Genomic DNA, 16,838 nt, shown 5'->3' on the forward strand with positions numbered 1-16,838 from the left:
GCCCATGTTCCTCTTATCGCCACCTCGGGCCCTGGAAATCCGGGCACGGTTTCAGCAAATGAGGGCAATGAGGGCCGTCAGACCCCAGGGGGCCAGGGGCTGGGCCTTGCTTCTGGCCCAGAGTCGGGCTGTGGCAATGTTCCTATTATCGCGGGGGCTCTCCAATGTCACTACCGATGCGCCGTGTCTCCTCGGCGTTTCTCCAAGTTCCGCGCTCGGCCGCGATCGGCGTGTTACGTTGTGTGGTGATGCAGAGCGGAGCGTAGCCGGGAACAGAGAGCAGTCAGGCTGTGATTCTATGTGAATTTTCACATGTACATTTTCACCCCACTGCTGCTCTACAAAGTAATTTACGGTTCTGTCAGACCATTCTGAATGCAGGAATTTATAGTGATTGTTGACTGTCCAAAACAGGCAATACCCAGAACCCACTGAGCTGTAGCTTATTATGTTAATTATGAGTGGACCATGCATCAATTAATTATGTAAAATGTAAAGAATTAAAAGTGGGTATGAAAGAAATCTAGGCATTTTTAGGTCTCGCCTAGCGAACGCAGCGCATGCGCTGATTTCGCCTTGACGAGACTATTGTTGTCGGTTTTGCTAGCGAAGGGAGACAAACCATGTGCGCGCATGGACAGGCGATGTGCACGTGCATGGCGTCTCCTCTCTAGCGATAATCGCTTTCAAACGCTCCCACCGCATTCTCACTTTCGCGCGCTTCTTTTAACAAGGCAGCTTCAGAGCTGTGCCCGGCGCCGGACAACAGATGTGCACACGCACGGCATCTCCTTTTGATAATGGGGCAGGCTGCGAGGGTGAACATGCTACGGAATGTGAGTATGTTGCTGTTGTTAGACAAGCAAGTGCTTAGCATGTCTGTGAATTGCTGAGGATGTCATTTTGAGTGGGTGGGCACTGACCTGCTTTTTGGGTGCTATTGAGTTCTGTTTTTTTGTCCTGTGAAACTTACCTCGAAAGTACCTTCCTTCGAGTGTCCGTCTTGGAAGCTGGATTCTGAAGTCCGCATTACAGGAAACAGCTACTCTTAAATGAAACCAAAACTTTCATAAATACTTACGGTTACGATATGACTGCTCGCCCAACAAAGTTCAATGTTTTAAAGCTCTAAAGACAGAAGCAATCTCATAGCAAAGTTGGACTACTGTAACACGTACCACAAGCCAGTTTGTTATATACACCTCGACTGAACAAGTGTCGTGTGTAATCCGCCACTGCACCGTAGTGCTGCGCGGTAGTTTTTTAAAGTTTCCCTGCGTAGCTTTGGAGGACATGATCACGCTGACGATCGTTTCAAGTAACAAGCATTTGCAATGCAATCGGTCTCGCATTTACGCGAGTTTAAGCTGTTGGCATTGTAAATGACAATGCCTTTTATTTAAGTTTTAAAAACGAAAACAAAAATAAAATGCATTGTTATTTGTAATGTGAAAAGCTCAAACTTGCGTAAATGCGAGACCTATTGCATTGCAAATGCTTGTTTAAATGTGCCATAGATACTAAGTTTAGGAATGGTGTTTTTGTGCAGCTCTGCATTTGGAGTTACCCATATTATCTTGTGATTTGGATTGCATTTTGCAAAATGTATTCTATCTTGCACACAGGATTGCTTTTGGAAGCCAAAAATGCAGAGAAATTCAGATGATAATAGCAGATGTTCTACTGTTTTATGTTCCCATACTTCTCTCGATAAGAAAGGGAACACACTTGTGTAGCTGGGTGTAGTGCCTGTGACCTAATAGACTGCAAAACACAACTTGTCAACATCCTGTTGACCCATTTTGGTAATCTCCCTCCAAAGGGTCAATGAACTCCAAGCACTTTAAGAGAAACCATTTATACAAGCACCTAAGGATTGATTAGTATTACCCATATACCTTTGTTTTCTACCTAGAGTTGCCTCACCTTTCCACATTGTTTAATCAAATTGTTTAAAAAACTTTTTCTTGAAAGCCCCATTTTTCCAGGAAAAGGCATTTGTGTACCTTAGATGTTAGGAGGGCTATCATGTACTAAGTAGATCATTCTAAAACGAGTATAGTTGCGAAACCAAGCAGCTGTTTGTTGTATTTACCTGGTAACATCTCAGTAACCTGTATCAAAAGTTAGTTCAGCCAGATGGATTTTTGGGTGCATTGAAATGTGTTATACCAGAGCCAACTGCACACTGCATAGCACTCCTACAGCCTAGAGTGAGGTCCATGCGCAAGAAAGGTTCTTCAATACCCCTTCTAGGAAACGTTCCATAAGTGTACATGTGGAAAGCTGTAATGTGGTCCTCTGTGCACATGTTTACCAAGCTCTATTGTGTAGACATACAGGCACATCACGAAGCGCTGGGTGAATAAACTGTTCTTAGAACTATATTCCAGGCATCTTCCACATCTGCTCACAAATCTCTGATTTTGTGGTTTGTGTATTGATTTTTAGGCTATGTACAGCATGTTGTGTACAGCAGCATATAATGCAAATGGAAAATGTTACCCTTATCAATCTCTTTGTAACTTGAAGTGCTATATTTCAAATATGCTGTACTCGCCTCCCTGGATACAGTAAATTAGGAAAACATTTACACGGCTTGCTTTTTCACAGCATATTAAGTATTCATTGGATACAGGTTTTATAATCTTTCACATAACTACACCATTCTCTTCTCCAAATGGCAAAAAATGCATTCTGAGATTTTGTATGTGTCCTGGTGCATTCTGGATTTCGTGGGAGTATCCACGAGTAACCTCAAAGGCAAAAGCACTTTTTTGCAGAAAAAATCATGCAACGTTCCAAGTCCACCATTCAGCTTCCAGGATTATGCACTGCATGTGTATCATTAGCACTTGAAGCAGTAAATGGATTACTAAAGGTAAATAACACTTTCCATATTACAGGTGTTTTTTTTTTTTTTTTACTTTTTACTGAGTAGACTCAAAGTTTCTGGACATCTCAGGTCCATTAAAAAAGTGGGCTGCTTCTGAGAATGGCTGAGCAACCGCAATCATCGTTCTCAGTTTTATTTTACATTTGTGTTCTTAGGTGATCTAGGCCCCTTTGGTTTTGTTGCTGCTAGAGATTTTGAGGAATGATGATGTTTTAGAACTTCTTTGGTAATGCATGCCAGCTTGAGCTTTACTATGGATTTTAGGGGGGACCAATGGAGAACTGTGGAACTGGAGTTATGTGGCTAGCTGTGGCTGTGGCTAAAAACTAAAATGTATGCAGAAGGTGATAGTAGACCCTCGGTTGTTGGCTGTTACCTGAAATAGTGATTCCCTAATGAGTCCGTTTGTTACCAATAACATTGATCATGGTCATCTAATAAATAAAAACTGTTACCCCTCCTGCAGTGCCCAAACAGCATCAGCTAAACTATTTTCTTGACTAACTATGATAATTCTGTCGTTAAATACAGATGCGGCACTAATACAAGGACTAAGATAATCCATAAAGTGTACACATTGTCCATGATGGAAAGATCTAAAGAACCATAGGATTAACTTGATTCTTGGATGTGACATCACTCAAGATATAATTTTATTAGTATTAAAAAGTCAACTGTATCATGGAAACGGGTGTTTCAGAAGTTTGATGCTCCAAATAATGCTCCAAGGGAAAAGCCAGCAGGACATGCTCATGACTTTAAAAAAAATAAATGTTGGGTTCGACCTTACACAACTCTCCGTAATGTGATGTATTGAAGCAAAAAGCTGCAGTACCCTTTAACAAGAGCCTTGTTTTCAAGGACTGTATATCTCAGTGACAGTGGAAAAGATGGAAATATTTGATTTTGCATCCTAATGCCAGTTCCAAAACCTTAGTCCTAAATGCTTCAAGCAATTTTTAGTCCCATACCAATCAATACCCCTTCTGACCCTAAATGAGATCCTTTGCCTTGCATGTCTGTGCTGAGACTGTAGAAGTATAAGGGAACCCTGTGTATTGCAGTACTATTCCAGAGACCTTCTGCAAACTCTGCCTCAATGCCATTGTGAATATTTGGTCTTCTATTTGAAAGGTTCTGGTTCAGCATTCTGGTGAAAGCAATAACTCAGAAGCATGGCAACCACTGCCAATATCGGTACTTCATTACACAGTTTGGGTAGGGGGTCTCTGGTTTCCCTCAATCTACCTTCATCATTAAGTCATAGAGGTCAAAGTTCTCCTAACCTTCTACTGTCTAGAGCTGCCAGATTACTCTCCCTGTGCCATTCTTTTACCCCGGAGAATTAATTGTTGTGTATTCCATTTTAAACAACAGCCATGAAACACTCTGTTCCCTACTGAACGGTGCTAAGTGGGAGTTAGAAACTGATGTTATGTTTAGTTGTTTGAATGCCCCTATTGCTTATCTCAGGATCTTATGTGTTTATTCTTCTTAGCTATTTCAGTTACTGGTTCTTTAGCCATTAACCTTCTCTTTCTCACTATCTCCATTATTCAGCAAGCTGACAGGGATTGGTACATGATGGATGAGGGCCATGACGACTTCCACAACCCTCTAGCATACTCTTCGGAGGAGTATGTGAAAAAGCGGGAGCAGCACTTGCAGAAACAGACGCAAAAACGCATCTCTGCACAGAGACGTCAAATTAATGAGGTATGATCTATGTATAGGATGGGGAATACTGTGATATGATGAGCAGAAATAATCCTCATTACGTGGGCAGAGTTGGGGGCTGATGGTGCCTCAGTTCATGCGCTTGATGCATATGTAAAAGTCATTTTTTGTAAAATTATTTGTTTACAAACTCAAATATCTACACATAGCCCTGCCATAAAGACCAGGACAGAATAGAGACATTGATAGTGTATCACACTTTTTTGAATGTCCTGCACTCCAGTACTTGGGAGGAAAGAATTATCAGGACCGCAGTATCACATGTAATTGATTTGTACAAGGAAATAACTAATTACATAATGTAAACATTCTGACGGCTACTTAACACATAGATGAATTCAACCTCCACAACATCTTCCAATTAGGATTCAGGAAAGGTTGTAGCACTTAAATTGCTATGTTCAATATATCTGATGACCTTCGCTGAACCTTAGATGAAAGCGACTCCTGCCTAGTATTCCTACTCAACTTATTGGCGACATTTGACACAGTAATTGTAGGAAAGTAGGATCTGCTTCTTATTGTTACCCCCACTTTATAGGTCTCGCCTGACCCAGCGCATGCGCTGGTCTGGCGAGACTTTTTGAGAGGGCTCCAAAAAGTGTTACCAGGCCAGCCTAGAGCTAAAGTGCGTGGGCGTGCGCCGCGCTTGACCGCAATTACTTTCACTTTCGCTGCCGCACGGCCACTTGGCATAGCCAATAGATCTCGCTTTTGGGACCTTATAAGTATTTCGTTATGCAACTGTTGCATGGCTAAACACTTATAAGGTCCCAAAGGCGAGACCTATTGGCTATGCCAATGCTTGTTGCTTGATGTGATGCTGTTTTTGACTAGTCTGACTAAGATCCTGATAATCAGGACTCCAGTCTATCTACTTTGTACCTAAACTGTTGTGTTCAGTACCTAGGTACAGCCCAGTTTGGATACTGGAGTACTCTTGTCAGTCCGTAGTATATGGTACCCCTGTACCCAGGGCATAGGTACCCCAGAGGTCTCCCCTGGCCTGAAGCATGCATTATGCTACCCATGAGAGACCATTCAAAATGGAACTAGAGGCCTTCCATTGCAGCCTATGTAAGTTTGTGCATGCACCACTTACTAAAGATATAGGTTTACTATATTTAAGGGCCACTGCACTTAAAACATATGTCACCCCTGTAGCAGTCCTTTACAATCCTGTGGGCAGGGTGCTTGGTTCTAAGTGAGAGGGTGCCCCTGCATCAGCAGGACACCCCTGCAGCCTACGGAGTCCATTCTCCCGGGTTGTCAGTGAAGCAGCCATATACTATATAGAGGGTCACAGCGTAATCACGCGATGACCATCTCGAAAATGGCTGCAACGAATTCTATCATGTTTGGTATCAAACATGTTGGAATCACACCCACACACCGTAAACGGTGAGGGAGGCATGATTCCAAGCACAGGAAGAGCTCCCTGTTAGGCTCTCCGTGTTCCCGGTACCAGCTGTCTAGGCGCGGACAGCACAAAATTGTTGCTGGTGACCAGAGACACATTTCTGCCCTCCTACTGCTGAGCCATGCTCAAGCAGGGGAAGGCAGAATAGGCATCCTGTCACATGGAGGTGTGACCACCTCCCAGACAGGATTTAGTGTATTAAGGCTGGGTGGGTGCGCTGTACAGCGCCTGAAAGTCTGCATGAGGGGCACATTTGGTGTCCTGGTGCACAGTCCAGTTCAGACCAGTCCTGGGAGACGTTTTCTTTTGCTCTGTCGTGAAACTGGACAAAGGGCATAAGAGACCTCCCCCCTGTCCAGACCCTCCCCTGGGTGTGTCCCCTGAATCTTCCCAACCCATTCCTTAGGGTACTTAAGGGCTTACCGGGGTGTAGGTCCCTAGATTCGTTGTGGGATAAGATTCAGAACTGAAACCACTGCATATCTACCGTCTGGGCACTCTGGATTTGGCTGGACTTCGTTTGGGCCTGAATTCGTCTCCCTTAAAGTCTATTGCATCGTCTGTGCCTTTGCACACTACAGGAACATTCCAAAACCTGTGAAGCATCAAGGACAGCCGAAATAATCTCCCTTGGAGTGAAGGAGTCTCTCCCCTGCATTCGCAGACACCGCAACGAAAACAATCGGTCTGCAGATCCCGAGCTCCTCTGAACTCCATGGGCTGTGCAATACAGATGGTGGTTTTACTCCATTCCTGAGGCCTACTCTACCCTCTTACCAAGTTTGAGGCCAGTAGTCCTTGTGAGGGTTGCAATAACCGAACCCCTGGGTCCTGTGTCCCCTTTGCAGTTGCAAAGGCTTGTTGACATCTTTGCAAGAAGATTTTCGGCCCCATGTAGCCCCAACTTTGAGCACCTCCAGTGACCAGGATCTTCGGCCACACCGCATCGTGGCCTGCATCTTTTAGTGAACGGCTTTAGGTCCTCTTGCGACTCCTCTGCCTTTAGACTGTGGGTCCATTTGAGGGCACCTTTGTTTTACTTGGGCTCCCCCGATTGCTTGGGGCCTGCCCTGACTCCCCTGCTTGTGGTGAGTCTCTTGGACCTTGCTGGTCCCAACCGTGCACCCTCTTGACGTCCTACGTGGGTTGCCATGGCTTGTTGTTGCTCTCGCCGGACACCGACCCCTCAGCATCCTTCGTGGGACAGCTCTTATCCGGGTCCTGGTCATCCTCCGCATTGCCTGGTCTTCGCAGCTGCAGAGTCAAGGTCACCGTCATCTTTCCTGAAGCACCAGACATCGGAGGGCATCCGTCTTCCAAGTCTCCTGGTCACTTCCGAGTGACATAGACTCTGTCCCCTCTGCTTTCAGGTACTCCTCTTCAAGAATCCAGGTTTGGATTCCTCCGGACACCTTCTCCTCTTCCTGCAGCGGCACTTCCCTGAAGTCCTCCATTGGGTTCAACTGCGGTTTCTGACGCCTCTTTACACCTATGCACCCGTCCTCCCTGAGATAGGTAACTTGGGTATGTGAGAAAGTGCCATCTTTCTTGCATGGTATGCCCCCACTTTTTGCTGAATTGCTGATGTACTCTGAGTGTGCCCTGGGCTCCTGCCAATCAGGTACCCAGGGCCTGTGTTTCTTCCCTAAAACTGCATGACGCCTAAACCCAATTGGCATCTCTGACCACATGTCGGCCCCTGGTAAATGGTACCCTAGGTACCCAGGGCCATGTGACCAGAGAAGGCCCCTAAGGGCTGCAGCACTTATTGTGCCACCCTTAGAGGCCCTGTACCCTGACACACACACACTGCCTTTGCAGGCTGAGTGTCTTGGTGCAGAACAAAACAGAGAGTCGACATGGCACACATCCCTGTGTTCCATGCCCACAAACACACTGCCCTGGCATACCTCAGTCACCTCTCTAGCTGGGTGCACTATGCCAGTGGTGTGGGTACAGGTGCATGAGCCCTGTACCCCTACAGTACCCAGGTCCATTCCTGGGCATTGTAAGTGCAGTACTGCCATTAAGAATATATGGTGCTGGGAGGTAGTCAACACGAACTCCACAGCACCATGATGGCTACACTGAAGACTGAGAAGTTTGGTATCAAACGTCTCAGCACATTAAACCCACACTGATGCCAGTGTGGGATTTAATGTAAGATGCACGACAGAGGGCAACTTAGAGTTGCCCCCTGAACCTAACCTACAATCCACGTCCTGTCTGAGAGGCTGCCTAGGCTGCCACACAGCAGACATGTTGCTGGACCCCTGGGTAGAGAGCCATCCGCTCTGCTGGGCCTGCAACAATGCACATCCTGGGCGAGGTGCTATGTCTCCTCCCCCAGGATGGGTAGGGGAAGCTTCAAAGGCATGCTGCCTTTGTGAGCTTCTCCTGGCCACTTGCTGTACTCTGCAACTGGCCCCCACCGGTTCTGACCCCCACTCTGGCGAGAACATAGGCGGGAAAACCCAAGTGAGGAAAGGGGGTGTTCCAGCCTCTGCCAACCCCACCCCTCAGGTGGGGGAGGCGAGGTGATGCACAACCCCGGGCTCTCACCATCTTGAGGATGGGGAGCCCTCCCAAACCAGGATTAGGCTCCTGCCCCCCTCCCACTGGAGAGTGGCAGGATAGGGGGTGTACCCACCCCAGGGAAGTGACCCATTGGTCCCTGACCTCTACCTACCTGTAACGCCCCTAAATTTAGTATTTAGGGGCACCCTGAACCTTCCTTCCTCAGATCCAGAATCCGAAACAAGCTAGAAGAACAAGAAGAAAGAAGACCTGCCGTGCAGCTGCTAACAAGAGGACGACACCAGCTGACTTGGCCCCAGCCCTACAGGCCTGTCGACGCTCATACCTGCTCCTGCTAAAACCCGGCGTCTCCAGTGGTCAGCAACCTCAAAAACCCTGGAGGACCTGACTGCCTTGTGACTCTAAAAAGACTGGGACTCCCACGAGCAGTGGTTTTGCTCAAAGCAAGTAACAAGCCCCTGGAGCCAACCAGGAACCGCGACTCCTGCACACTCGGCACCCGCCAAGCCTGGCCTGTGCCGGAGTGGACAAAGACCCCGAGGACGTCCCCCCGGCGACTGAGACCAAGAATCCAGCACCCAAGGACCCACCTCGACGTTCCTGACGACGCCTGCAGCCTCAGAACCAGGGACCCATCCAACCGCGACCAGCTGAGCTTAAGATTTCCCGACGCAAAAAGAAACCCCTGCACCCTGCGGCCCCCTGTGCCCAGCTCCTGGGTGCCTACCTAACCTACAGCTTCCCAACTTACCTCTCGAAGTGGTGGTCGCACCTGAAGACTCTCCGTCCCCAAGGTTGCAGCCTTTGTTCGTTTTGTAGCTTCTCCATTGGAATCCATTGAGCGCCCGACGGCTCAAAAGCACCCTGAACCCAGCCGCCTGAGTGCCCCTGGGAGTGCAACCTTTGTCCTATTTTTCTTCCCCTCTTGCCCTGAGCAAGTGACCAGGAGCCCAGCTCCCACAGCCGCGTGGCCTACCTGCTAGCAGCCACCAACCAAAGGTCCCCTGCCCGCCATAGGCTAACATTGGGCCTAACTCTCTCTGCACCCGGCTGCCCCTGTGCAGCTGAGGGTGTAACAGCTGTACCTACCTGACCCTGGGAGACCCGATGCCCAGAACCTTAACTCTGCCAGTCGAGTACTTACCCAAAAGCCGATCACTCACTTTTTCTCCATAGGGTAACATTGACTGGTTTCACTTGGAGTTTTGAAACTTTAAAATATTCGCTAAAAATCAGCCGATCAACGAAAACGAAATTACTCACCTGCTATCAGGAGAGATCCCCGTGCTGGATCTTGGTGCCCCAGCACTGACCCTGAAAAGTAATCAAAACCGTACTGACCGATAACTTGATTTTCCTCCATAGGATAACATTGCTTGGTTTTTCCAAATATTCCTTAAAAATCGCCTGTGTAACAAACTATTTCTTTCAACTGTTTACAGGAAATGCACCAGGGTTGAATCCAGGATCCAACCCTGAGTAAGAAAATCATACGTAAAGTAACTAAAATTGCATTTACTTATTTGTGTTTGAATTGTGTTGCCTATTGCAACAACTGTAACTATTGCATTCAAAAGTCTATTGCCTATTGAAAGTATTTAACTAAAGCATCTCATTCTGAGAAAGTATATTTTAATACCTATTGTTGGTTCTAAAATAAAACAATGATATATTTTTATATACAAACCATTGGCCTAGAGTTCAGTTATTGAGTGTGTGAGACCATTTGCTGACTGAGTGTGTGCAACAAATGCTTTACACTGTCCTCTGATACTGCCTTACTGCTCGACCAAGCTACCACTATAGAGAGTAAGGTTGTATCTAACTTTAGCCTCTGCCAAACCTCAGGGGACTGAGGACTCTGTGCACACTGAACCTTACTTTGGTGCAGTATAGACAGAGCCAGACTGTGGACTCTGTGCACACTGAACCTTTCTTCGGTGCAGTATGGACAGAGCCACTTTCTTACAGGGTACCACAGTATTCAAGGGGGTTGGGGTGGCTCTCAAACCTTCTGTCTTCCCCAGGGGTTCCTCAGGGTCCACTGGGAAGGGTCCCTAATCATTAAAATTCCAACCGCGACATGCACATGGACTTGCACGGAGCAAGCGGTCGTGTACACACACTGCACACGCTCTCCGTGGGGTCCCTATCTGTGAGAAAGTGCCATCTTTCTTGCATGGTATGCCCCCACTTTTTGCTAAATTGCTGACTGTGCTTTGACTGAGTGTGCCATGGACTCCTGCCAATCAGGTGCCCAGGGCCTATGTTCCTTCCCTAAAACCCAAATTGGTAAACCTTGGCCTCATGTCAGCCCCTGGTAAATGGTACCCTAGATACCCAGGGCCTTGTGACCCGCAAAGGCCTATAAGGGCTGCAGCACTTATTGTGCCACCCTTAGAGGCCCTGTACCCTAACACAAACACACTGCCCTTGCAGGCGGAGTGTCCGGGTAGAAGACAAAACACAGTCGGCATGGCACACATCCCTGTGTGCCATGCCCGCAACCTACACTGCCCTGGCATACATCAGCCGCCCCTCTAGCTGGGTGCCCTATGCCAGTGGTGTGGGCACAGGAGCATGAGCCCTGTGCCCCTACAGTACCCAGGTCCATTCCTAGGCACTGGTGCAGTGCTGCCATTTAAGAGTACATGGTGCTGGTAGCTTGTCAAACACGAACTCCACAGCACCATAATGGCAACACTGAAGACTAAGAAGTTTGGTATCAAACTTCTCAGCACACTAAACCCGCACTGATGCCAATGTGGGATTTAATGTACAAAGCACTACATTGGGTATCTTAGCGATGCCCCCTTAAACCTAACCTACACTCCACGTCTGGTCTGGGAAGCTGCCCAGACATGTTGCTGGACCCCTGGGTGGAGAGCCCCCGCTCTCCTGGGCCTGCAACAATGCACATCCTGGGCGAGGTGCTAGGTCTCTTCCCCCAGGATGGGCAGGGGGAAGCTTCAAAGGCATGCCACCTCTGTGAGCTTCTCCAGGCCACTTGCTGTACCCAGCAAACTGGCCCCCACCGGTTCTGACCCCCACTCTGGCGGGAAGACTGGCCGGAAACCCCAAATAAGGACAGGGCTTGTGCCAGCCTGCCAACCCCCCCCCCTCAGGTGGGGGAGGCGAGGTGAAGCACATCTCCGGGCGCTCGCCATCTTGAAGATGGGAGGCCCTGCCCAATCAGGACTAGGCTACTGCCCCCCTCCCACAGGAGAGTGGCAGGATAGGGGTTGTACCCACCCCAGGGCAGGGACCCATTGGTCCCTGCCCTTTACCTACCTGTAACGCCCCTAAATCTAGTATTTAGAGGCACCCTGAACCTTCCTTCTCCAGGTTCCGAACAAGCAAAGAAGAACAAGAAGAAAGAAGACCTGCCGTGCAGCTGCTAAGAAGAGGAAGACACCAACTGCTTTGGCCCCAGCCCTACCGCCCTGTCGACCCTCGAACCTGCTCCTGCTAAATCCCGGCACCTCCTGTGGCCAGCAACCTCACAAACCCCGGAGGACCTAGCTACCTTGGGACTCTGAGCATCTGGGACTCCCACGAGTAGTGGCTCTGCTCAAAGCAAGTATCTAACCCCTGGCATCAGCCCGGAACCGCGAACCCTGCACACCCTGCACCCGCCAAGCCTGGCCTGTGCTGGTGTGGACAAAGACCCTGAGGACGTCCCCCCGGCGACTGTGACCCCGAATCCGGCACCCAAGGACCCCCCTCGACGCTCCTGACGACGCCTGCAGCCTCCGAACCAGGGACACCCCCCAACCACAAGCAACAGAGGGTAAGATTTCCCGATATCAAAAGGCACCCGGCACCCTGCGGCCCTCTGTGCCCGACTCCTGGGTACCTACCTATCCTCCAACTACCGAACTTACCTCTCAAAGTGGTGGTGGCACCTGAAGAATCTTCGTCCCGAGCTTGCAGCCTTTGTTCATCCTTGAGCTTTCCCATTGAAATCCATTGAGCGCCCGAAGACTCAAAAGCACCCTGCACCCAGCCGCCCGAGTGGCCCTGGCAGTGCAACTTCTACTCCTACTTACTTCCCCATTTGCCCTGAGCAAGTGACCAGGAGCCCATCTCCCACAGCCGCATGGCCTGCTAGTCAGCAGCCACCAACCAAGGGCCCCCTGCCTTCCATAGGATAACATTGGGCCTAACTCACTCTGCACCCGGCTGTCCCTGTGCCGCTGAGGGTGTAACAAACGTACTTACCTGACCCTGGGAGACCCCTGAGTCTGTGCCCAGAACCTTAACTCTGCCAATCGAGTACTTACCCAAAAGCCGAGAACTCACTTTTCTTCCATTGGATAACATTGACTGGTTTTCTCTGAAATTTCTTCTAAGTGTGGAGTTTCTAAACTTTAAAATATTCACCTAAAATCAATGGAGAAACAAAAACGGAAATACTCAGCTGCTATTAGGAGAGATACCAGTGCTGGATCTTGGTGCCCAGCACTGACCCTGCAAAGTACTCACAATCGTACTTACCTCTAACTCAATTTTCTCCCATAGGAAATCATTGACTATTTTTCTGTGAAATTTATTTTAAGTGTCGATTTTTGCAAACTACAAATATTCTTTAAAAATGGTACCAACTGTGAAAGCGTAAATGCTTACCTGTGTTAGATAGATGTTCCAGCCCTGAGCCTAGGAGCCCAGTACTGGATTACAAAAGTAACGAGAACATACTTTACCCGTAACTTGAATTTTCTTTCATAGGGAATCATTGACTGTTTTTCTATGAAATTTCTTCTAAGTGTCGATTTTGCAAACTTATAAATATTCCTTAAAAATCGCCTGTATAACTTAAACAGTTTCTCAACTGCTTACAGGTGGTACCCTAGTGCTGGATCCAGGATCCAACACTGACCTAGCAAAAGTACCCATAACCCCACTTACTTGCTAAGTGAATTTCCTTCCATAGGATATCATTGGTAATTTGATCAGAAAAAGTTTCTGTCAACTTTTGAAATAGCAAAATATTGTTTAAAAATCACAACAGTAACTTCACCGAATTTACTCACTTGTTTCCAAGAACTGTCCCAGGACTGAATCTAGGATCCAGTCCTGGAGTTAGAAAAGTAATCCTAAAAGTAATCAAGTGCACATAACTTAAAACTCCCATTGAGCTCAATGTATTATTGTGTTTGAAATTGTGTTGCCTATTGCAACAACCTGTAATTATTACCTACAAAAGTCAATTGCATATTGCAAAAGTATTTAACTAAAGCATCTCATTCTGAGAAAGGTTATTTTGGTACCTATTTTTGGTTCTAAAATAAAACAACCATATTTGTTTTTATATAAACCATTGGCCTAGAGTTCAGTTAATGAGTGTGGGAGACCATTTGTTGACTGAGTGTGTACAACAAATGCTTTACACTGTCCTCTGATACTGCCTTACTGCTCGACCAAGCTACCACTTTAGAGAGTAAGGTTGTATCTAACTTTAACCTCTGCCAAACCTCTGGGGACTGTGGACTCTTTACACACTGTACCTATTCGGGTACAGTATATACAGAGCCACTTTCTCACACTATCTACTTACCTTGGGTGGTTCTGTTAGGTCCTCAGCAATTCTACGTCCTCTATACATTGTCCTGACTCAAATAGTGGTTCTTATACCACTTTCTTAGTATATGGTTTGGTCCCCCGCGGGGCCCACTGTGTATTAGTGCTATATACTGTGATTTCTTTGCTAAAGTAATGTGTACTTTGTGTCTGTCTCCGTGTAGGAGATACTGTAACATATTAGATAGTGTTATATAATAAATACATATTTTCAGAAATACTTTGTGTGGTTTTTTTCATTTAATCTATACTATAAGATTGCATTCAGGTAAAACAAGCTGCTTTACACTCCTTCAAGACTAAGCCCGAAGGCGGCTCTCCACAGCTACCACTTGGATAGCGTTCTAAGGTTGTCTGAGACCTCCTATATCACCATAAGGGTTGTCTGGATCGGTGCAAGGTACCCACTTACATTAGTAGACATCATATACCAGGCCATCTTCTCACACTAATCATCAAACTTTACTTGAGAGTCTTAAGAATCACACTGGTATCCATGGCACATGCTTGAGGTGGTTTGCGTCCTATCTGCAACATCGCTCTCAACAAATAAAAATCAACAGTCATCTCTCTAAGCCTGCACCAGTTCCACAAGGTTAACCACAGGGCACAATCCTCTCGCCATCCGTATTTAATATTTTCATGAAACCCCTCACGGTGATACTGAACCGAGCGGGGGTTACATTGCACCTATTTGACGACAACACAATACTCTTCTACAAAAGAACTTCATCCAGAGACATCTGGCATCTGAAGCCACACTAACTAAGATACATACCTGGTCAAGCACCAACCACATAAAGCTGAACCCCTGCAAGACTGAACTACTCCTTTAAAATAAATCTTTACCAGGTCAAGAATGACTCAAGAATTTAGCTGCGCAAAACTGTTCTCTTTTACTTTCCAACTCTGTAAAGTCCTGGGTAGAAGCATTCTACACACTAAAACATTTCAAGAAACTCAAACCGTTTGTTCCCCCTGATGATCTTAACACTAGTGCAATCACTACTCCTCGCGAAACTTGACTACGACAAGGCCATCATCACGGGGATACCGAAAAGTCATCTTGAACCCCTAAGAGCAACTCTCAATGCAGCTACCACATTCTTCCTGGGAATCAAACGGTTTGATCGCATCTCACTGCCCTCAAGAGTTTCTGTTGGCTTCCCATTGTAGAAAGATGCCTCTTCAAGACAGCTTGTATCACCCACAAAGCCCTTCATACAAAAGAACCCACATACCTTGAAAGCAAACTATCTAGAGCAGGAAGAGAACAGGCCCTGAGAAACTCAAGCTCACTCCTTCTCATACCACCAAAGATGAAGATGAAATCATCCCAGGCGCGCTCTTCTTGGGAAACGGTCCTAGGATTTGGAGCTCACTCCCTAAGGCTCTCCGATGTATCCCCTCCTTTTCATGCTTCATCGGGATTTCAAATCTCTACTGCTTAACAGCTACTTCAACATGCTCACAAGATGCTCCACGTCTCCCAAAGATCCAACCCCTATTGACAGGATCTCAAAAATCTTTGGGCTGTCGCTAATGTCACTACCATAATGATGTATGTTCTATACTGTTTTTGACTGCTTTGACCCTCATGAATCTGTTTTCTTCTATACCTGTAAAGCGCTCTGATACCTACGGGTCTAGCTAACGCTTTAGAATACTCAACAGTAAATAAAATACTTCTACCTGCAGATTCCTCACTTTTGAATATTCCCCAGGCACTGGATTTGTCTAGAAACTTCAGAAAAAGCTCTCCAATCAGGTACAGAGACATGGTGACATCAACAAGGTGAAATAGTGCAGGGACCGTGTGGTCAGCTCAATTTCTTTCGGGCCTTTCACCGAATTTGGAGCTTAATTCTCACATTCCGCGGAGTCATTTTTTCTCACAAAATCCGAACAGGCAGGTTTCAAGTCCTGTTGCTGGTGCTACTACCAAATTTCTATCACTGCCCACATAACGGCTGTATGGGGTCGTTGTGTGCCCTCTGCCAGCAGATGCTCTCGAAGGCCGTCATGGAGCGCAGGGTCAAGCTGTTCAGGGCTCGCTCTGAAGAGGATTTTTGGAGATGCCGCAAGATAAGGTCACGTTCATGGTCCAGGGCTATACCCATGTCACCTTCAAGGTCGTCTCGGCCAACCAGGTCTTCAAAGGAGAAGCTGAGGCACAAGAAGAAGCAGTAGAAAAAAAGCATTCCTTTTCTCCTCAGGTTAAAATCGACATGTAAGTCCAAGTTCTCTCGAGCTGGAGTGAATTTGGTATAGGAAAGCAGGAAGAGAATCAAGATGGCGTTTCCTCTTGGAAACCGAGATAGGAGCGATATGTGGAAGCGCAAGGCAGGATATTGACCTGAATTTGTTAGATAGCAAGATCATATAGAGAGAGTTCAATGAGAAATAGTGGGGACAGTGTGTTGGGTATCAGTATTTAGTGCCAGCGTTTATGCTGGTTATGTGTAGCTGAAGCGTATATTGATAGTAAGTGATCGGATGAAATCTGATAGAGATAGCTGTCCTGAACTTTGTATTTTTAGATGCAAGTTGATGTTCCCAAGAATTAAAAATTTCCTAGCTATTGTAATGGAAAGGTTCAAACATGGAGGCGAAGATTAGGCTGTACTTTCTTCTCTTCATTACTACAGTAGCCTAGTAAACGTAATA

General features: G+C 46.9%; 1 protein-coding gene across 7 annotated transcripts in view; it reads left to right on the forward strand.

Annotated features, from left to right (window-relative positions):
- Positions 1-16,838, forward strand: part of DHX38 (DEAH-box helicase 38) — a 1,013,803-nt gene that overhangs the window by 341,608 nt on the left and 655,357 nt on the right. For all 7 annotated transcript variants that reach the window (XR_014972206.1, XM_085638518.1, XM_085638522.1 and 4 more), the window contains exon 8: positions 4,457-4,612. Coding sequence is in view for 6 of the 7 variants with exons in the window: in XM_085638518.1 (XP_085494644.1) it covers positions 4,457-4,612 (156 nt within the window). In the remaining variant the exon portion in view is untranslated. The remainder of the gene's footprint in view (positions 1-4,456; positions 4,613-16,838) is intronic.

Source organism: Triturus cristatus, chromosome 12, assembly GCF_964204655.1.
Source record: "Triturus cristatus chromosome 12, aTriCri1.1, whole genome shotgun sequence".
Classification (NCBI taxonomy): Eukaryota; Metazoa; Chordata; class Amphibia; order Caudata; family Salamandridae; genus Triturus; species Triturus cristatus.